We start from the raw sequence: 21,617 nt of genomic DNA on the forward strand, positions 1-21,617 counted from the left end.
AAAGAGCTGCCAAGGTGACAGGTCAGAATAAACAAGGGTGAGCAGTTTTTTCCATCAGGTGTATGATCCCAGTTCCCAAAGGTACACCTTTCCAGTGGAATTCCCTGTAATAATCACCCTAATTAATCTGAGATGCTGTTTTTTTGTTTATAAACAACAAAACCAACAAAAAAACCAACAGCATAGTGTAAAATATGGCATGGAAGGTGATCTCTTAGGTCCAAGTGGCTCATCTTCCCTTAGAAAACCTTTCTGCTATTCCACTTATAGTCAACAAACATATTTGGTTAATTTGCATGAATTCAGACCCAAATGAGTTTAGACTCATCATTTTCAAAGTATCATTTTCATCTGTTTTTCCTGGCATATCTTATTGGGAAGCAGGAGAATCTAGTTGTCTTGTAGCAACAGCCTGGTTCCCTCTGCAAATCTTTCTGATGCTCCTTACTTAGATACCCCAGACTCCTAAAGGTAGAGGTGAAAATGGTCCAGTAGTTGAGCCTTCCTGCGGTGGGATGTCCAAAAAACAGCTGCAGCGGTTCTACAACTACACCAATGACTGCCCCAGCTCCTGCCTACTATCAGCAATTCTTATTTGCATTTTAAAGCTTTCTGAAGGCAGTGTTAAGCCCACGCATCCTTCTAACACAATAAGTCTACTTTGCTATAGTGGAAAGCTGGGAATATGCACAATTGTTTCTCTTGAGACAGTATTAAAGGCTTTTATTCTGGGCGCAAGTGTGGATCCACTGTATGGCCTTGTCACAAATTAGGAGCAGAAACTGTCTTTTCTTCCCTTGCAGGAAATCTAACCTATGTGAAAGTGCCAAATGCTTACAAGTGGGGAAAGCCTGTAAGCTTGGTCCAACACTCTTAACCCCTGGCAAAGCTTTAATTTTGTAATGTGACTTGAAGATACATTACTCTAACAGGGGGTATGAAGGTAAATTAAAGCATGGGTGTTAATTTGGAGTGGGTGTGACTCCTTTGAAATGGATAAAACTGCTCTTCCTTTCACTGAGTCTAGATTTGCTGCCTTTCCCCTCCCCATACTTGTGGAAGAGCAGTTGTCCCACTCAGCTCAGTTGGGAGCCTGGGTGTGTGTCCTCAGTTCTCAGTCCTGTCCTTGCCCCTTCTTTTTACCAAATCAAAAACAAGCCCAGAGGAATTTAACCCTCTGTTTTTGTTCTGTTAACAAATACCAACTGCAAACCTGTTTTTCTTGCTTCCTTGATGGAGAGGGAATTACACTACCTGGAGAGAGAACTGATGTTTGTGCTTGTGGAGGTCAGGAAGGCTGGCAGGGTTAAACAGGCCTGAGTTTGAAAGCAGTGGAGAAAAAGAGCATGACAGCAAAAATACTAAAAATAAAGCCAAAACATGAAAAACAAAGACAGACTTGGGCAAAACCTTTTTATGGGGAGAGTCATATACACATATGGGATAAATTACAGAGAAAGGGCATGGAAAAAAACCCATCTTAAATGTATATTTAAAAGCAAAAGAGCAAAGGGCGGGGGGAAGAAGAAACACGATGAGAAAGACAGTGTAGGAACCAGCAGGAAATGGCAGCAAAAGAGCAAAGGACTGGTGGGGTCAGTAGTGCTCTGCTACCCTGGTTTGTCCAAGGCCTTTGTAGCACCTTTCCTGCTGGATTTAATATGGATACACATGGAAAAGAGAAGCAAAACACCTGATCCCTCCTTGGGGGAATTCCTGTGGATTGCTGGGCAGCGGGGAGAAGTAAGAGGAAGGGAGCACAGTACTCCTTGCAAAACATTCCCCTTGGCTGCCACCCAAGAATTCCTATGGGAACCCAAGGTGCTTTTGGCATGTGTGGTGCTAAAACAAACCTTATCTATGCCACAGAAAATTAGATCTGCACTGATTATCTGCACACACTGACAGGGGCAGCTGCACCCTTGACTGATCTGGTTCATACCTGCTCTGCTCCCCAGCTTTATCCCTGCTTCCAGCCAGGGCTCATCATGGCTGCAGCAACACTGCTGAACTTAGCTTGTCCTTGTCTACACTTGCAGCTAATTCACATTCTGCCCCGGTTCAGCTGCTCCTGTTGCTGACACCTGTTGTCAGCAGTCGGTAATTTCTTTTTTTAGGACAAGCTTACATTGCCCTGGAGCTCAGAAAAGGCCTTAAATTTGACTTAATTCTATTCAGATATAGTTAGCAGTATTTAATTAGCGCAGTCCTAAAGTAAAAGTCAGTCTATTCCTTGGATCGCTGGAGTGTATTCTGGATACTTTCCATACTGCTGCAGGAGTCTGACTTTTTTTAAAATTTATTTTTTAATTTTTTATCTTTAGCCCAAGAAATGTGCTGGGGATTTTCAAGCACTTCCAGAATAGGGGCCACATCTTAATAGACAGATTCCTTTGCAGATGGCTTCCTGCTCGTTTGCAATTGCAAAACTCCACTGAGGCAATTACCATGATTGCAGACATGGGAATGTGACATTAGGAAAACATTTAATGTATTCTCAGCATCTGTTACAGTGCTGCTGCAAATGGAATCCTCGGGGAGATGCCAGCACTATGGGCAAGACTCGTTTAAATTTGGCTGAAAAAAAGCTCACATCCAGTCTGAACTCGACATGCAGGTACTCTCCAGAGCCCACAAACAGAAACAGGCACATCCAGAGGGTGATTCACCTATCCCAGCTGGTGTCCCAGAGAAGAGGGATGACTAGTCATCTGATGGTGTGGGAAAATGAGTAGTTTAGATGAGGAATCCTATTTTATGCAGCTAAAATGAGGCAACTTGGATCCTGTGCTCTATGATAGCTGTGATTTTCATAGACCACTGGAAACTGCCCCAGAAATGATGAGCCAATGCTATTTCACCTCCATGGACTTGTAAGATGACAAACTAGGAGATCTTCTGCTTGCCAGAAGAGTTCAGTTTCCCAGAAAGTGGTACAGGATCTGGGAAGAAGATACTCTGTGGGAATAAGGAGAAAGGGGGATGTATCTGCAGTAATGGAGACAAATCCCAGCCTTAAGATTAAAAGCCTGAGCTGTGTTATCGAAGTAGAGAACAATAATCTGGAACTATTTCTTCTAACTTTGCTGCTTTTTCATCCATTTTCTCCCTCATGAAGGTGCCTACATCACGTGGCTAGAACATCATGCTACTCGAATCCACTTTTAAATGGATGTTCAGAGAAAACTATTGAACTGCTTGTCTTAGAGCCCATCAGTTCTCCTCTGGTGAAATATTTTCATTTTGCATGATATAAGTAAATATCATAACAAAAGAAATAGAAGAAATTAATAACTTATATATTAATTTTTAAAATACCTGTGTTTCAGGCCCTGAACTTGAAACAACCCCAAAAGACAAGCAGGGAGCCTGAGGCTGGATGACCTGGCAGATCTTGTTGGTTGGAGTGCAGGTGGGATCTGAAATGGGAGGTGATGGATGAGATTTGTGCTGTGGGAGAGGACACAGCCATGCTTTGAAGGGATTGATTCCTCGTTTTTGGAAAGGAAGAGTTTGAGTATCTTCATGGCTACATATCTTGAGAGGAAAGGCTGCTGAAATGGCTCATCCAGCTGAGATGGGTCTCCCACACAGCCTGGGTACCACAATTTAACGAGGTTTCACTTCCCTCATCCCCTCCTCCTGTGGGTTTTGGGGCTTGTGCAGAGCTGGGTGTTCCTTGCAGTTCCATGATTTCCAGAAGAGCCTGCAGCAGCCATGGGTGGTGACTAGAGCAGGTCTTGAAAACAGCAGGTCTCAGGCCAGAGCATCCCACCTCAGCCTTTCCTACTACTCACCTACTTGGAACCTTGCTCAAAGTGCTGCTTCAGTTTCTCACACGTCTACTCACATTGTGTGGGGCAGTAGGATCCAGTGACCTCACAGCTGGTGAAAATATCTCATTTCCTTTGGGAGACCTCCCTCTGATCTGGCATGGAAATTCCAGCTGGCAGGAACCAGCTGAGGACTGGGAATTCCCTCCATGGCTAAGCACCTGGGGCCAAGATTCAGTGCCTACCATCTACTGCCCTGGGGTCCTGCCAACACTGCTGTTGGTGGGGTTGTGCTGTGAGCCACACCCGGGAGCTACACTGAATATTAAACAAACCACCACTCTGTCCCCCCTTTATTACTAATTTAACCTGAGGCACTTTCCAGGCCTACCTAAAACCTTGCCCAAGAGGAGCATCCCCTCCACTGAGGGAGAAAGTGAAACCAGGGTGAAAATGTGCAGCTGGAAATACTGATAACAGAAAAAAATGTGATTTTGAAGAAGGTCTTAAAAGCTTTGTTTTGGTGGGCTTTTTACAAAAGTCTAGGCCTAGATTTTAAGAAGTTAGCCTGAATCTTGGACTAATGTGGTTATTTCCAAACCAGCTGTTAGGGACAAACACACTGCTTCTTTGAATTGAAAGTACCTTTGAGCCTTTTGAGTATCTCAATCTGTCTGGCAGAGGGAATCCCATCCCCTACAAACACTGCGATGGGGCACTGCCACAGAAATCACCCAGCTCACCTTCCCTCTTCTCCAACCCTCATTCCCTCTGCTATCACAAACATTAGCATGGCCCTGTGCTGACACAGGCTGGGGAAGTGGTCCTGTGGTTACTACTGAGTTTAGCATCTTCTTCCTCAGAAAAGGCCACTTTTTTACCTCCTCCCTTTTCCTCAGTGGTGAAAGTGCAACAGTGTGCAGCAGTGCTGCAAAATCATCTGGATTAATTCCCTTGCACAATCCTTTTATTTTTGTTAATTTCTTTTCTTACATTTCAGATTCATTTTAAAGGCCTTGCTTAAAGTGGAGGTAACAATAAGTGGCAAAGGATGGAAACATCTTAATTTGGCTTTGTGACATTGTAGCTGTGGAGGGGATGGTGCCGCAAACTGTTATGCTTAACCCTGCCTTTCTGGGGCCAGGAACTCAGCTAGGGGTTGCTTTTGGCACCAAAATCCATCCCTCTGGTGTGTGCCAATCTGCAGGACACACCACACTGCCCACTCCTCCTCCAGGATTTTGGGGAGCTCTGTCAGGCCATGGGACACACGGGCTTGCGACAACTCGCTTATGCAACACAGGCTGTATCTGCTTGCTGCTGCCAGATTGTGGAAATCTGCAAATAATTGCAAAGTCTGCCAGTTTAATTGGATTGTGGTGTATTTGCACAGATGGGTGAAGTCTTCCAGGCCAATATTTTCCAGAGTGACTTAGCAGTCCCTCAGCTTTAAGGTACTCAATATGTGAGAATATGGAAGCAATGGGTTTTTGCAGTATTTTTAAAGAGATGCACCCCCAAAACTGAAGTAATCCAAACCATCAGTCACCCATAAATCCCTTGCTACAGAGACCTTGAGATGGGAGATCTTTCACAGTAGCTTGATGTAAGCCAAACTAAATTCATAAATATAATACAAGACATCTCAACACATCATTTCTCCAGCAGAAAAATCCAGTGTGAATGTGTGTGTGTGCAGTCATTTTTACAGGAAGTATAATGAATAAATGAATATTTGTAAAACAAAAGGAGGAGGAAAAGAAGGACATTTTATTTCATGTGTGAGTCGGCCATTTTTGTTGTTGTTATTTTTTTTTTTTTTAATGAGGTACAAAATGTTACTGTGGAACATTGTCCCTGTGTGCTCTGGCCCTTTTCCAGGCCTAGAGTTCAGTACTTACTAGGGGAAAGAAAGCCTCTTACCTGACTTTCTGAAAGATAGGCTGTTATCGCTTGTTAGAGGTCAGAAAGGAAAAGAATCAAATTACTTATTAATTAAATACAAACTCTGCAAAATTGCTCAGAAGTAACTAGCCCGCTGGGCCCAATCTAGAGATGGCCAACATCTGAATGTACAAAAGGAAAACAATTTATTAGCATTACCATCAGCTTTTTATACCAAGAATTCACAGGGAGACATGAAAACTGTAGAAGATGCTGCTGTTCTCACCAAGAGATTCCACTAAATCACCCTTACAAAAATCTGCAATTTGTAAGAAGAAATAAATGGCAATTTTAAAACATCATTAGGAATATTCACTGAGGCAGTAGGACTGATCTAAAATCATTTCAATTAAATCAAAACACTTTTTACAAGCAGGAAAATGATGCAGTTACATGATATTGATGCAACTACTTTTCAGAATGTGATCTTGGAGGTCTGCATGACTGTAATGAAGTCAAGGTGCCCTAGTGCTAAAGTCACTCTTGAAACCAGGATTTCAGTAGCTTTGAACCTAACCTATCTGGCTTAGGAAAGTCTTCCCAAACACTTCTCCAGACTATATGTCCAGAGCTGAAGTCAACTTCTCCCTTGTGTAGCCAAAGTGACCTCAGCTTCTGGTGTGAGCACTTGTCACTGTTCTGCTGTGTCAATTAGCTTTTGTCTTAAATTTCATGGTCCTGAACCCATGCTGCTGCCAGAATCCTTGAATCTTTCCTTCTCAGCAGAATGAACTTCTGGCTTCTGTGGGTAAGGAGGAAGCCTTGAAAGAGCAGAAGAAATTATAAAGAACCCCAATATTTTATTTTTTTGAAAACCCAGCATTATGAAATCCCTGAAGCAACTTTGCACCCTCTGAGCCATTAGATCATGCCTTCTCCCTTCCCACCAGGCACCCTAAGAAGACTTCTTGCCAACCATCCTCTAGAGTATTAGAGACAGGTTTTCAAATGTGCTTACACACTTGAATTCCTTGGAGGAGCTGGCCTTGACTTCTCAGCAGGCTTAACTTGGCCTGTTGGGTGGCTGACCAGCCCCTTCTGCCTGCTGAGAGTTGGGGTTTTTGTTTCTAACTCTGGGTCTGAGCAAAGCAACCACAGCAGAGTGAGGCAATCCCAAGGTAGGGTCTAGCATGGTCTCAGAGTTTGCTCTGAAGACTTGCAAGAAAGGGCTCCCTTCTGGCCTGGGAAGCTCTGGCTGTGCTCAGGTTCTTCAGCCCCCCCTTGAAACAACAGGGTGCTGTAGGCTCAAAAAGACACCCACAGGACAGATGAGGGCTTAGGTTAATTTTTGGTAGTTTTCATTTGTTTTGAAGGGCAAAGGAGTTCTGAGAGGCTGACCATGGATTGAGAGTGCTGGAGATCTCGAGGAATAGAATAACTTCTTCAAGGACATTATTAGAGATCCAAGGAACAATTTTTGAGTCAGACCATAGCTTTTGCTGTGTTTGTGATTTCTCACCTGTCTTTTGCACAATTGGGATAGGGGGCAACAGAAGAAAAGGAGAATTTCCAGGGTCTCTCATAGTATTAGCTCTTTTGTTGCTGTCATTCAAGTCAGTTATTAAATATAAACCATGATAATTGCAGAGATAACTTTGTCCTTTGCAAAATTATTGAGTGGAAGTTGTTCTCAAAAAGCCTTTAAAATTAGAGATAACAAGGTGATAAATCCTCTAAAGTGATGCTTTCAGGTACTCCTCTTTGAATAGATGTCCCAGTTCAGCTGCTGGCAGCCGGAACAAAGGGAGTAACCAAGCAGCTTGTGAGAGTCAAAATCACAGCAGATTAGGTCTCTGCTCAGAGAAACTTTGACTCCTTACAAGGGAAACCCAGAACAAGTGCTAGTAAATAAAAGGCCTTTCTTTTTCCATCTTTCTCATAAGCCACAAATCGTGGCCATGGTGCATTTTGCAATAGACTGGCTTCAGCGAAATAATGTTTGCTTTTTGACTGGCCAGCTTGCTGTACTTTTTTCGGATTGGCTGGTTTAAGTCAGTCACGAACAGGGCCAGGAGCACTGATGCAGCCCATTGGTAACTGGGCTCAGGAGGATCTTGCCCTGGCAGGACCATCCTGCTGGGCATGGCTGGAAGGATGGTGGTGGAGCACTTCTTTTTACAAGGGCATGGAGTGACACCACAAGGGGGAATGGCTTCACACTGACAGAGAACAGGTTTAGATTGGGTGTTAGGAAGAAATTGTTCCCTGTGAGGTGGTGAGGCCCTGGCACAGGTTGCCCAGAGAAGCTCTGGCTGCCCCATCCCTGGCAGTGTCCAAGGCCAGGCTGGATGGGACTCTGAGCAACCTGGGATAGTGGAAGGTGTTGGAAGGTGTCCCTGCCCATGGCAGAAGGGTGGAAAACTGGATGATTTTTAAGGTCCCTTCCAACCCAAGCCATTCTGTGATTCTCTGAAATGCCTGTCACCTACCTTGTAACAATTTCCCCATTGCCAGATGCTTGCAGAATCCTCTTCCAATCTTCCTCTGTAATAACATCCCATTACTGTAGGTTAATGCCCTGGATTTTGCATCCTGGAGCTGTACAATTCCCTTGCTAGGTTGGTTAACACAAACAAGATGTAGTACTGTGCAAACAGAGTGTTTCCAACAGCTAAAATTCTAAACTGTTTAGGAAAAGGGTGAAGGAAGAAATTGAGGTGCCAAGAGTTGCAGCAATGTACAGAGACATGGCCAAGAGAAGCCAGAACCAGAACTCAGATCCCAAGCCCTGATAGTAATCTGTTACTTAATGCCATCATTTTGGTATGTGAGATGGGTCATCTTCCTTAAGGGGTTTAGAAAGTAGCCAGACCAGTTCCTCTGTTTATATAAGGAAGATGTTTGTAGACCTCTTGATCCTAAGGCAATTAATATAGCCCACTGGGGAAAGAAAAAAAAGCAAAAAAAAAGAAAATAAAAAGAAAGACAAAAGGAAAAAGAAGGAAAAACAAGGAAAAGGAAAAAATAAAAGAAAAAAAGAAAAATAAAAGTAAAAAAGAGAACTGGGCTAGATGTAAACAGCACCCAGAATGCCTAAAATTCTAAAAGATACAGATGTTTTTATGTTGGGGTATTTTTTGGTGAGCGGCCTCTTTGTGGTCAGCTGTAAGCATGACATTTACATAGTTCTGTATTTCTGAAAAAGCCTATTGCATGAAGTTGGGATCCTACCAAATGAAAACAAAACACAACACTAAGGAAAAATAACAAGCTCTTCCAACAATGTTCAGCAACTGACTTAGAGGTTCTGGGAAAAAAAATTACCCAGGCACCATATAATTTCATGCACTAAAAACTTTAAACATTTCAGAGGAACATAACATATGACACAGGGTGTTTTTATTTAATGAATGGCTGTAAGAAATGGGGCCAGCATCTCTTCTCACAGATGAACGCCTCGTGCCAAGAGCGTTGCTGTACAATGTGTCATCACTCGGGAACCTAAAGAATTGTACTTGAGAAAACATTGCTACAAAATATCATTCCCTTCCCAGAAAGGTTCACTTCAGGCTTTGTAGAAAAACAGGACAAGTCATTTCCACTGCACATAATTCTTCTCTTGGGAAATGTTCTTAAAGGCATAGGTGGTGGAGCAAAGGGACTGGAAAACTGTTTAATCTCGTAGTGACAATAATAGCTCCTGGTTATTGCTCGTGTGCAGCTCTTGCTTTGGGCTTTCCATAATCAGAACTTTATAAACATGGAGCAGGTTAGTCCTCTCCACACCCTGGAAAGGGAGAGGGGGAGGGGAAGAAGGAAAGGGAAGGAGAAGGGGAAGGGGAGGGAGAGAGGAGCAGAAAGGAGGGGAAAAAACACAGAAAGGGAAAGGAACTTTAGCTGCCATAAGAAGCCTCTACTCTACTTAAGCCCTCTCTGCTTAAGACTCTTATGTTAAAAATTTGCAATTCTAACAAAGTGACATGGGTTATGTGATGTATTAAATGGGAAGTCTTACAGACATGGAGTTAGACTGGATTGACTATTTCTTTTTTTCATATGGTGTGTTTTCTTCAGAGAAATTAAGTCAGTTCACAGCAAGTAATCAATTTGCTGATTTAGGCCTCACCTCTACAACAGTTGTGTTTGCTGGGATAACTCAACATAATCACTTGTGAGTATGTGTATTTATTTTTAAGGACTGTATATTAACATCCTCATTCTTGTTCCTGGTCTGAAAAAGGAGAAGATGGTTACTCAGAAAAGTACATCTGCTGGCTGTAGGGCACTCCTGGCTTCACCTGTGCTTCAAGGGTAGTTTAAGCTTGCTCCTATTTTGCAATTCCAACAAAACGAAAAACAAAAATAAAATTTTCTCAGACAAACCAGAAGAGTCTTCCCTGAGACAAAATCAGGGTATTTTGGAAGGACTGCTGCTTTAGCAAGTCAAGGGAAGCTGGTGACAAGCAGAGGGCTCCAAAGAGAAGAGTGAATACTTTCAGCACCAGTAATTTAACCCCTGTCTTCTGCAGAGATAACTGTGTAACCTGCCCTATGATAATAGCACAGGGCATTGCTGACACAGTACCTGCCTTCTTAAACAAATCCCATTAAGGACACCCTCAGATCCCATTAAGGAGACCCCCAATGGGATGGGAGCGGGACCTGCCCAGGGACAGCCCAGGCGGGCACTGGGGATGCTGCCAGCAGCGAGGCCCGGTCCTGGCGCTGGCCTGATCTCTGTCCTTCGGCTCCCTCTAGAGTTTACAGCAAATGAGCAAAAGGTCTCAAGCGCCACTCGCACAGGAGGGTAGAATCTCCTCGCCCCTCTTGGCAGTGCTCTGGTCCTGGGCACTGCTGGATTATGTCCCAGAGCCTTTGGACACTGAAATGACTCTTGCCTTCTTGACAGACCCTGCTGCTGAACATCACCGGGCCCTAATCCTGCCCAGAAGGGAAAGGCTCCTGTTAAGTGAATATTATACGGTGAATACTTGGGGCCTGCTCTTCAAATCTCATGGCAGGCTTATGCCACATCTCTTGAAGAAATCAGCACTTGGCCTGAAAAACTGGAGAGGTGGGGAAGCGACACTGGTTCAGTAACAGCTGAAGTGGATTAGGAGCAAACCTCCTCAAACCTCCTCAAACCTCCAGATGGGTCATGCCACATCCCTGCTTTCTTCATCCTTCACTCTGGAGGACACATCCTGGTGGAGGAGCTCAGGTAAGAATCCAAATTTCCCCCCTATTTGCAAGGGAATAGATAAAATCCCAAGCAACCCAGATGCTTTGTGTGTGTGGTTCGGATGGGCTTTGCTGGTTCGCCGGACAGCCTTATAAAGTGCTGGGGAAGGAGGGTGGCCAAAAAAGAGGATGGGAGGCTTGCCTAAGCGATTCTGGAGGAAAGAAAAACAGCGAGCAGCTCTGCCAGCGGAAAAACCCAAACAAGAGCGAGGAGAGGGGTAGCGGGAAGAGAGGGGACAGCGTGTCCCGAGCCTGTTAAAGGAACCAGGCCGTTCCTCGCCCAGACCTCCCCACAAACACTCCTCCCTCCTCCCTCCTTCCTCCTTCACTCCTCCAAGTTTTATTCGAGGATTGGGGTTTCGCGTTGTTGTTTGTTTCCCCTGTTTCTGCAATCCTGTCCTCCGATGGTGGAGTGGCCGCACTTCCAGCGGGAGCGGCCCCGGAGCGGGGTAGAGCCGGCTGCGGGAGGCTGGAGCGCAGCTCTCGCCCCCGTCCCCACCCCGCAGTCCCACTGCTGTGCCCCTCTTTTGCAAGACGATGGCGCTCTGATCTTTCCACAGCTTCACTCCGGGACTTTCGAGTACATTTTTCTCCTGTATTTTTTTTTCCACGCTTCACTGCTACTACGGGCGGGGGCCTGCCTCTGTCCCGATTTGCTGCAGCCATCGGGGGTGCCTGACTGTAAACAAAACACTTTAGATCATGGCAAGGTCGCTGCAGACACAGCCCTTTTTTCCCCCTTTTTTTTCCTTTTTTCTTTCTTTCTTTTTTTTTTCTTTCTTTTTTTTTTTTTCTCTCTGTAGTCGCAGCAATTTAAGGTGGATCGCATAGATCGCATGGAAGAGAAGGAGGGACGAGCCGAGGGAGCCGAAAGAGCGGCGGGGACCAAGCCCGATCCCCGAGCATGGCCGCGGATGATCCGGGGATGCGGATGCTCCCACCCTGGGGAAGACACTGTTTAATTTTTTTTTTTTTTTTTTTTACTTTTTCTCCTTAATTTTACCCCTTTTCGTGATGATTTGTCCCAGCGCGACCCCAGCGTTTCCGGCGGCGCGGGTAGAGGGCTGTGCAGCCTCCGGAAAGACGCGCAGCTACCGCGGCTATGCGGGTACACCCCGTCCCCTTTCCCTGTCCCCAGCCCCTCTGAGAGCGAGGCAGGGTGATAGAGGAGAAAGAAGGATAAACCAAGGGGCAGACCACTCCTCTTTCATTTTCTCCGTTGCTTCCATCAGCGGCTTAAATTATTCGTGCCCCCCTTCTCCTCCCCCCCCCCCCCCTTGGATTTAATTATTCGTACTCAATATACTTGTACAACATCCAGGGGCTCAGTCTCAGGCCCTTGTGCTAAGGGAAGTATAAACAGAACAACAACAACAACAACAAAAACAACAACAACAAAAAAACCCAAACCAGAAGGTTCTTGTCGTAGAGTAACTTTTTTTTTTTCTTTTCCAAAAGCTTCAGATAAATCAGTGCTCTCCGTTGTACTGCCGTCATGTTGCTGCTGCTTGACTCGTGGGGCACGGAGTCTTTTCCAGTATTTGGAAATCTACACTCCCCACATTTCTCTTTCTTTTTCCTAGTTGATGCTTATATTCTGGTAAACTGTCATAACAGTGCAGACAAGAGGGTTGTCTTTCCCTTGTGGATTAGGGAGACAAGCAGAGACTCCCAGGGCGCAGAGAATGGGAACTCCTCACCTAAGGAATCTGGGGTGGGACACTCAGCAGGTTACCCCCATGGGCAGGATGAGCCCTGGGCATCCTCAGACATTCTCTGCAGATCACTTTGTTGCAACTCCTTTGAGTGGATCAACAAAACAAGCTCAGTGTCCCTACACCTGGCAGAGAAAATGAAGCTTGAAATTGGGATTCCTTGCTGGTGGCAATGGAAGTCAAAGACAGGAAAGCCTAGAGTAATGAAGATGAAATCCTACAAATACAGCAGATGAAGGCCCCAATTTTTCCAGCTGATTGAGTTTTATCATGGACTCGCAACTTCAAAAAAACTCCTCAGGTCCTGCAGACATGTGAATATCAGCTTTAATTTTCTGCAAGTAAATTGCTGAAACTTGTGGTTTCTGAGAAGAGGTGAAAAGCATCTTCCAAGTACAAAAATCCCCAGCATATAAATAAAAATAATGTGGCTAATAAAGTATTTCAACCTTGTGGTTTTAAAACTTTTTTGTTCCTGTACACATAATTTTTTTGAACTTGAGTCTGATGATACTGAGATTACTCTGCTGAGTGGTGTGACCAGAAGCTGGAGGCCTTCAATCTGATGATGACCAGCAAAGTGCTGGCCTGGGCTTGAGGACTGTGTGAAGGTTGTGTTTTCTCTCCAGTATGTAAAAGCTCCATGTCTTCAAGGCCAAACGTGCTGACTCCCATCTCAGCCACTTAAACCCAAATGTATTGATCCCTACCTTGCTGAGATAGCTTGTTACTTGTGTACCCCATTCACTCTCCCACCCCGAAGTTTGGGCGGGGTTGCTCTGCTTGCAAAGGAGACCTGGCCAGATGGATTGGTGTGAGGAGGCTTCAGGGCCCTCCAAAGATTCAGGCACAGGATCTGGGTACCTGGAAACTCATAACATTTAGTGCTTGAAAGAACATGCAGTGTCACACAACTCACTGAGGGGCTGCCCTGCCTGATGAAGGAAGATGATTGTGGAAAGGGCTGGAGAAAAGGGTGCCAGAGAGGAGGGCATGGTTGCTCTTATGTCCTCCACACCTGCTTTGACCATCCGAGGAAGTTGCTTAGAAAATCCCTGGCTGTGACTCTTTGCTCATCTAGTCTTTTGAGCACACATATAGAACAAACCCCGGTGCTATTATTTTTGTGTTTTCCCGGGTTTCCAACATCTGAAATCCCAGCAGAGGTTATTTTAGAGACGTTTCTTAAACTAGTCCTTTCTCTGCCGAGAGGGCAGGAGTTCGACTTGGCACTCCGAGCCACCAGCCCATCTCCGCAGGCAGCGGGGTCAGGGCGCTGGTCCCACGGCATGCCCTGCGGTGGGCAGCCTGCCCGGAGCTTGCCCCCAGCCCCGGACCTCGGCGGGGACGCGTCACCAGAGCCCTACCGGGGCAAACCAGAGCGGTGGGACGCTTCTGTCACACACAGCCCTAGATCTAAACAAGCCATCACCATTCCTCAGGCCGCTCCGGCGAGCAGCGGGACGGGTGTTTTTATGCGGTAGCACAAACCCAAGCCGGGCTTTGCGGGCTTTACAGAGGGGTGAGGAGAAGGGGCTCGGCGGTGCCGTCCCACCCCTCCCGTTCTCCCCTTGGCTCCCGGGCTCGGCTCGCCCTAGCCCGGCCCGGCTCGCCCTGTCCCACCTTTAGAGCCGGCGGCTGCGGCGGGGAAGGGCCGGGCGAACGGGGCGGCGCCCGCCGCCGTAACCAATGGCTCGGCCGGCCTGTTTAAATAGACTCGTCCTGTCAATCATTTTCTTCTTCGTCAGCCTCCCTTCAATCGCCATATTGCGGCGGAGGAAAGGCCTCGTCTCGCCTTGTTTTTTTCCGTCTCGCTTTTACTACGCGGCGGCAGTGCGAACGGCAGGGGTATCATCGGCGCCGGCGCCATCGCCATCGGCAGCGGACCGGCACCGCGGGGACAGCGCCGCGCTCCGCTCCTCACCCGCCCGGGGCTCCCCGGCGGCGGCAGCGGCGGCTCTCGGGGCTCATCCCCGGGCCGGCGCTTATGCAAGGGCGCCTCCTCGCCCCTTCTCCGCGGGCCGAGGGCGAGCGGGGCCGAGGCGGGGCCGCAGCGCGGGGCAGCGCGGAGCGGAGGCGCGGAGCGGAGCCGCCGGGCGCCGGGAAATAAAGGGCGGCGGAGAGGCGGCGTCGGCCGCGGAGAGCGAGCAGAGAGCACAAGAAGCAGCGCCTGGAGCCACAGCGTGCGGGGAGATGTCAAACGTCCGCATTTCTAATGGGAGCCCTACCCTGGAGCGCATGGAGGCCAGGCAGTCGGAGTACCCGAAGCCGTCAGCGTGCAGGAACCTCTTCGGGCCGGTGAACCACGAAGAGCTCAACAGGGAACTGAAGAAACACCTGCAGGAGATGGAGGAGGCGTACCAGAGGAAGTGGAATTTCGATTTCCAGAATCACAGGCCGCTGGAAGGCAGGTACGAGTGGCAAGCCGTGGAGAAGGGGAGCTCGCCCGACTTCTACTTCAGACCCCCCCGGCTACGAAAAGCCGTCTGCAAGTCCGCCGGCCGCCAGAGCTTGGATGTAAACGGGAATTGCCAAAGCGTGGTTTTTGTCGGTTCTCAGGGAATCTCAGAGGACACTCACTGTGTAGCTCAAAAGACTGATGTTTCAGAAAATCAGACGGACTTAGCAGAGCAGTGCACTGCCCAGAGGAAAAGACCCGCGGCCGATGGTAACGTACCCCACGGCTCTGCCCCGCGTCCCACTCGTGTCAGCGCCGGGGCTCCGGCCCCTCCGCCCCTGCCACGCGTGGCACCGGCTCGGCGTGTCACCCCCCGCCCCTTTCTCCCTAAAAAAGCCCGGGTAGTGTTTACGGTCCCGGGGGGCCCGCCTAGAGTGGGAGCCGGTAGATGATTTGCAAGGAAGAGCCCTTAGACGCGGGTCAGATCCCCCGACCCCTCGCCGCCCCACTGCGGGGACCCGGGCTCTTGCTCAGGTGGGAGGAGGTTCACAGCGCTCAGCAAAAGACGAATGTGGATTTTAGCCGAAAAGAGGGAACTTGGATCTCCTACCTAGGGAGAAGCCAATCTCCATCCCCTGCTCGCTTCACGCAGCCGATGCCTGACATGGAGATCCGGGAATATTCCCCCCTCGGCTCCATCTATCCCCCTGGATGCCGAGCAAACATCTGGAAGGAAAATATTTTAATATCTTCCCCCCCTCCCCCGCCCCCCTCGTTTTTAATTTTCCCCTCCTAGATTCCTCTCCTCAAAATAAAAGAGCCAACACAACAGAAGAAGAGGTTTCAGAAGACTCCCCCAGTGCCAGTTCAGTGGAACAAACACCCAAGAAATCGAGCCCGGGAAGACATCAAACGTAAACCGTTTAGGTCAGTTCCCTTTAGGATCCGGCATTAGGATGCAAGTAAGGGGAAGAAGGGGTGACCGAGTGTCTGTTCCGCGTCTCTAGGGGGTGGGGAGGGGGCTTCGAGCCCCTGTGGGCTCGTCGAGGGGTGTTTTCTCCGAGGAAGGGTGGCTTTCCCCGAGCGCTCGGGAATGGGTGTGTGTTGGAGGGTGGGGAGTGGGAGGCGCAGGGCTTGAAGAGAACAAAACAAGGAGCGAAGCCCAGGCTGGGTTCGGCAGCGTCAGGGGGCTGGGGCAGGGGCTGCTGTGGGACTGACCCTGTCTTCCCGCGGGATGGGCACCGGGGGCAGGGAGAGCCCTTGCCCAAGGACCCTGCGGGTGCAGGGACGGAGTTGGGAACGCGGCTGGTGCATCATGTCAGATGCTAAGGGATTTCGGGGGGCTTCCCCTGGCCCCCGCCCCCGGGGCTTTAGCACCTCCAGTGTCAGCCTTGCCGTCGCATGTCGCGACCACCTCCCGCTACGGGAGAAATAAGTCAAGAAGTTGGGTTTTAGGGGAATCCGGGCACTTTCTCAAAATCTGAGCAACGCAAGGTTGTTTTGTTTTTGTTTGGTTTGTTCACCCCCTCCCCCCCCCTTCCCCCCCTTTTTTTTTTGTTTCAGTTGTTTTGGTTTGGTTTTAGAGGCTGGCAGGGGGAAGGGAGCGAGTTAATGAGAGCCTGGGTTGTGCAGCTTTTTTTTTTTTCTTTTTTTCTTTTTGCCTTTTTTTTTTTCTTCTCTCCTACTCCCTTTTTGTTGTTTTGTTTTAAGGCGAGGGCTGGGGCGGGGAGAGCTGGTAAAAATTGCACCGGCGGTTAGGGAGTCGGGGTTAGGAGAGAGGTTGACCAAAAAAAAAAAAACAACAAAAAAAAAAAAAAAAAAACAAAACCCCAAAACAAACCCGATCGCGATTGTGCAGAGAGAGAGATTAAGCTGTAAAGCAGAAGTTGCAACAAATTAGTCCCGCTGGGGTGAGCCGTGGCCGAGAGCGGCCATGAGAATGCCACTACTCCCGCCCGCTTTCGGGGATGGGGGCACGGGAGGGGTCCCGCCGAGGGATGGAGGGGCCGGGGCCGCTGGCAGCGGTGTGGGGAGCACGGCCCGGCCCGGCCCGGCCCGGAGGGGGCGGGGGGGCGGCGGGGGCCGCGCCCGGGCTGGGCCCGCCCGCCCCGGGGATGCGGTGTCGGTTTGAACCGGTTGCGCAGCGGATCGCGTTTCTTGTCGATGTTTTCTAATCGCTTTCCCCCGTCGTCCTTTTTTTTTTTTTTTTTTTTTTTTGTTTATTTTAAATTTTTTTTCCCCCCCTTCATGATTCCCCTTGCAGAGTGGAGGATGTGCGCGTCCTCGTTCGTCGGGTGCAGCAGGCGGCGATGAAGCGAGGAAGATGTAAAGTAGTGGGAAAGGAAAAAAAATACATATCGCTGATCTCCGGGGGATGGAGGTCCTGTACAAGCACTGAAAGAAAAAAAAAGTAACAAAAAAACAGCAACAAAACAACAGCAACAAAAAGCAAACAATAACACTAAGTTTTAGGCACTCTTAAAAGACCTGCCTCTAAAAGCATTGGATGTAGCATTGTGCAATTAGGTGTTTCCTTATTTGCTTCATTGTACTACCTGTGTATATAGTTTTTACCTTATGTAGCACATAAAACTTGTTGGGAGGGGGGAGGGAGTGGAAGAGGATAACCGATTGGAACTTGCTTTCACAATCTAGCAAGCAAAGAAATCTATGAAGAGAAGCAGTGTAGGTTTTTTATTATTTAAAGATGTATTGTCCCTTTAAGTGGTTCCACAGTGTTTTTACTTTTTTTTTTTAATTTTAAATTTTTTTTTTAGTTTTTTTTTTTAATGTATCATCCTGGTAACTGTTGAGAGCAGATTGTGAAATTTCTTCCTGTGGCATTAAGCTGAAGAGGTGGGAGCTGTGTTGATTCCGTTATGTAGTAGCAAAAGTTCCCTGCCGACCACCCCTGACTCCCCACCCCAAATCCAAAACTGATAGCCTGTAAAAAGTTGTGTAAAATCATCCCACCTGATTACACTGCCTGATTTTTTTTTTTTATTTTTTTTTTAACCTAATCTGGAAGGTTTTTGCTTTGAATCTGGAATATTGTTATTTTCTGATCTGACCCACTTCCGGAAGTGTTTGTGTGTGAGAGGAAAAGGGATACTACATCTTTAAACAGTATTTCTACGTTGCCTGTGTACTTGTATGTAAAAATAAAAAAAAAAGTTTGAAGTGTACCTGTGTACATAACTCTGTAAAGACACTGAGAAATTATACTAACTTATTTATGTTAAAAGATTTTTTTTAATCTAGAAGACAATATTTTTTCCCCATAAAGCCAAAGTGGCATGTTTTTGTGCATTTGTAAATGCTCTATTTGGTAGACTTTTTAGAGGGTTTTTTCAGTTTGTTTTTTTTTCTCTTTTTATTTTTTTTTCTTTTTCTCATAATTAATATGGCTGTGCTTAAACGATTGCAGACTGAGCCAATTTAATTTTTTTTTGTAATGTGTGGGGAAAAGAAAATCCAGATTGATATTGTTTCACATCAAGCAATCAATAAAGAAAACTGCCATATATAAGAAATATGGTCTTCATTAGTGTGTGTTTCAACCTCCCTCAGCCTGGCACAGGAGGAAATAAGACTGCAAGAAATAACAGCAGTTTTCCTTTGAGTATCCATGTCTTCACTGGTCTCTGGTGCAGGTGAAAGTAAAGGATGCAGCATCCTTAGTGCAGCGATGCCATTGCTTCATGGAAGGGTGCTCCTTGGAACGAGCTGTCCCGGGGAGTGGTGGAGCGACCATCCCAGGAAGGATTTCAAGGACCTGTGGATGTGGCACTTGGGGACAGCGTTTAGTGCTGGGTGAACAGCTGGATTCAAAAGAGGCCTTTTCCAACATAAATGGTTCTTAGTCTCCTCTGTGATAATTGGGAATGATGTGCTCTCTTGGTGCAAAAGAGTGGAATTTCCCGAGTCATAACGTTTTTGGGGTTTGGGGTGGGGCTGTTTATTTATTTATTTATTTATTTATTGAGAAGAGTATTTCGAGGTATTTCTTACGCTTAGCCCTCTGACTCCTAAGGCTTCAAACTCGAGCCCTAAAGAGCACCTCCCGGGCCGCTATCGGAGAGCCAGCGCCTCCCCGGGATTGTCCCTCCGTCCCTCGCTGCCGGGGCCGCGCTGACCGGAGCCCCGGGGCATCTTCCCCGGGCGGCCGCTCGTGGCTAGCAAAGATGGCGCCTCGCACGCCCCGGGCCCGGCAGATGCTGGCGGAGGCACCGGCCGCGCTCCGCCGGGCAGAGGGAGGGATGGCACGGCAGGCTGCAGGAGGGGATGCCCGTGGTGCGGAGGATGGCGGGGGCTGCCCGGCCCTGCCCGCCAAGGTGCGAGAGGCCCCCTCCGCCCGGGGATGCGGCGGAGCGGCGTTCTCAGCTCCAGGGCTTGCGAGGAATAAATAAACACGTAGAAGAACACAGAACGGGGGCGGAGGGGGAGCACAGCTCCTTGCAAGGCTCGCCAGGGTCCTCCCCCCTTCCCGGTGCAACGCGATCCTGTTGTTTATCCCGGCCGCGCCCGGGCTCGTCCTCGCTCCCAAACCTCCCCGAGAACGTCGGGCAGTGCCGGGCTAGCGCTGGGGAGGGGACGGGGAGAGGGGGCGAGCCCCGAGCCGCCAGCCCCGCTTTAGTGTCGGGCCTGACTGGGGCAGGGCGGGGCGGAGGGCCTGGAGCGGGCACGGCGGGCGCCGGCGCTGCCCTTGCCCTGCTCCGGAGGCTGCGAGGGATGGCTGGACACGCTGCCGTCCGCCCCGGCCGCGATGCGTGCCCGCCCTCCTGCCCCACGCACAGAGACTGCTGCCGCCCCGGCCGGGATGCACAACACAGCCCGCTAAACGTGGAAAACACTCGCGCAGATTTAGAGACAAAAAAAACAAAAAAAAAAACAAAAAAAAAAGAGAAAAAGAAAAAGAAGAGAAAAACAGTTACGTGATTTTCTTTTTTTGCGATTTTTTTTCTAATTTTTTTTTTTTTTTGCCCCAGCACGAACAAAGTGATCTCGTTGGAAAATAAATAGCGGCGCCTCCCTGAGCCGGCCTATCCCTGCGGCCGGCGCAAGCCAACCCCCCCCCCCCCCCCCCCCCGGGCAGGGGACGGGGGCAGGGCGGGGGGGCCGGCGCTGCGGCCCCCGGGCCAGGGAGGGAGGCGGCGGACGGGGTTCGTCCCACTTCTCCGTCACGTAGGGTTGCGACGTGCCCTCTGACCGCCTCCCCCCCGCTATTATTTTTAATATTTATTTTCTTTTCGTCGCTGCTGTCCGTGTTGCCGCGGCCGATCGATGCCGCTTCTCGGCCCGAAGGCCGCCCCGGCCGCCGCTTCCACGGGAGCCGCGCCCGACGCTATCGCAGCAGCGCCGGGGAGCGCCGCGCCCGCCTGCTCCTCCCCCGGTGACCCCTGGGGGATGCGCGGGGCCGCAGCCAGAGGGGGGAACGTGCCCCGCCGCCCCGCCCGGAGCCAGGGGGGCAGGGCGGCCGCGGCTCGGACCCGCCCCGCGCCCCCTCCTTCGGGCGCCGCTTGTGGCGCTTGCACGGCCGCAGCCCCGCGGGGAACCAGAGACGGGGCCGGGCCCGCGCGGCGGGGAAAAACTTAAAAATTTTATTTCGCCCTCTCCCTTTCTCCTCTCCGCCGCAGCGTTTCCTCCTCCGGCGGCTGGAGGCAACCTTCCCTCGCTGCTTTCGAGCGCCCCGCAGCGCTCCGCGGGCGGGCCGGGGCCGGGGCCGGGGCCGGGGCCGGGGAGGGGCAGGGCGGAGCGCGGCCCCGGCCCGCCCCGCCCCGTCTGATGCAACCGCGCGGCCGCGCCGCAGGGTGCGCGCGCACCCCCCCGCCCTTTCCCCCCACCTTTTTCCTTTTCCCTTTCCTCTCTCCCTCGCTCCGCGGCCGCACGTACGCGGGGACGCGCGCACCCCCCGCGTGTGCGCACGCACGTACCTGCGCGCACACGGCAGCGCGTCCCCGTCGGGCCGGTGCTGCGGGGCTCCCCCGGCTGGAGCCGCCGCCCGACGGGCGCCCCGCCGCCCCCGCCATCCCCGCCATTCCCGCCGCGCTCCCGGTCTGCTCGCGGTGGGAGCGCGGCTTCCCCTCTGGGGGCTTCCATGCAGGGCCGTGCTGCGGCAAGGGTTGGCTTTCCGTTCCATACAACCGCGTGTTCCCGTGCCAGGGAAGAGAGATAGGAGCCCTTCCTAAGCAGGAGGAGTTTGGACGTGGATCTGACCGTTTTTCGCTGGAGATGTTTGGCGGGAAGAGAAAGTGCTAATAAAGTGTCCTTAAAGTCAATCGCAACACCACTGCTTTTCCGCATCCTCAGATGGGGAAATTAGCTGGAAAACGATGTTTACTGACATCCTTACCTATTTGTGCTTCTCAGTAGCTTCAGCTGAAATAAACCGAAATCGAATTTCATTTTCAAAAGAAAATATCCTGCTTCAGGAAATATCAACATGTTTTGTTTTGACATCTTACTGTGTTTTGTGGTTTTTTTTTTAATTAGAAAGTAATTTACTATCCTCATTTTTTATTTTCTTTTTAAAGACTCAGCAAAATAAAAAGGCCACAGTATAGTGGCTATAACAAAATACGTGATCTGCAGTAAAATATAATTGTA

The 21,617-nt window shown here is 49.3% G+C and overlaps 1 protein-coding gene across 1 annotated transcript; it reads left to right on the forward strand.

The window, feature by feature from the left end:
* The first annotated feature begins 14,350 nt into the window (after window positions 1–14,350).
* CDKN1B (cyclin dependent kinase inhibitor 1B) lies at window positions 14,351–18,544 on the forward strand. The gene is made up of 3 exons (XM_062491791.1): window positions 14,351–15,281; window positions 15,808–15,938; window positions 17,275–18,544. Exons 1-2 carry the CDS (start codon window positions 14,807–14,809, stop codon window positions 15,927–15,929), a joined length of 597 nt encoding a protein of 198 aa, XP_062347775.1. The 5' UTR covers window positions 14,351–14,806; the 3' UTR covers window positions 15,930–15,938; window positions 17,275–18,544.
* Window positions 18,545–21,617: the final 3,073 nt, after the last annotated feature.

The sequence above is a fragment of the Cinclus cinclus genome, chromosome 4 (genome assembly GCF_963662255.1).
Source record: "Cinclus cinclus chromosome 4, bCinCin1.1, whole genome shotgun sequence".
Lineage (NCBI taxonomy): Eukaryota > Metazoa > Chordata > Aves > Passeriformes > Cinclidae > Cinclus > Cinclus cinclus.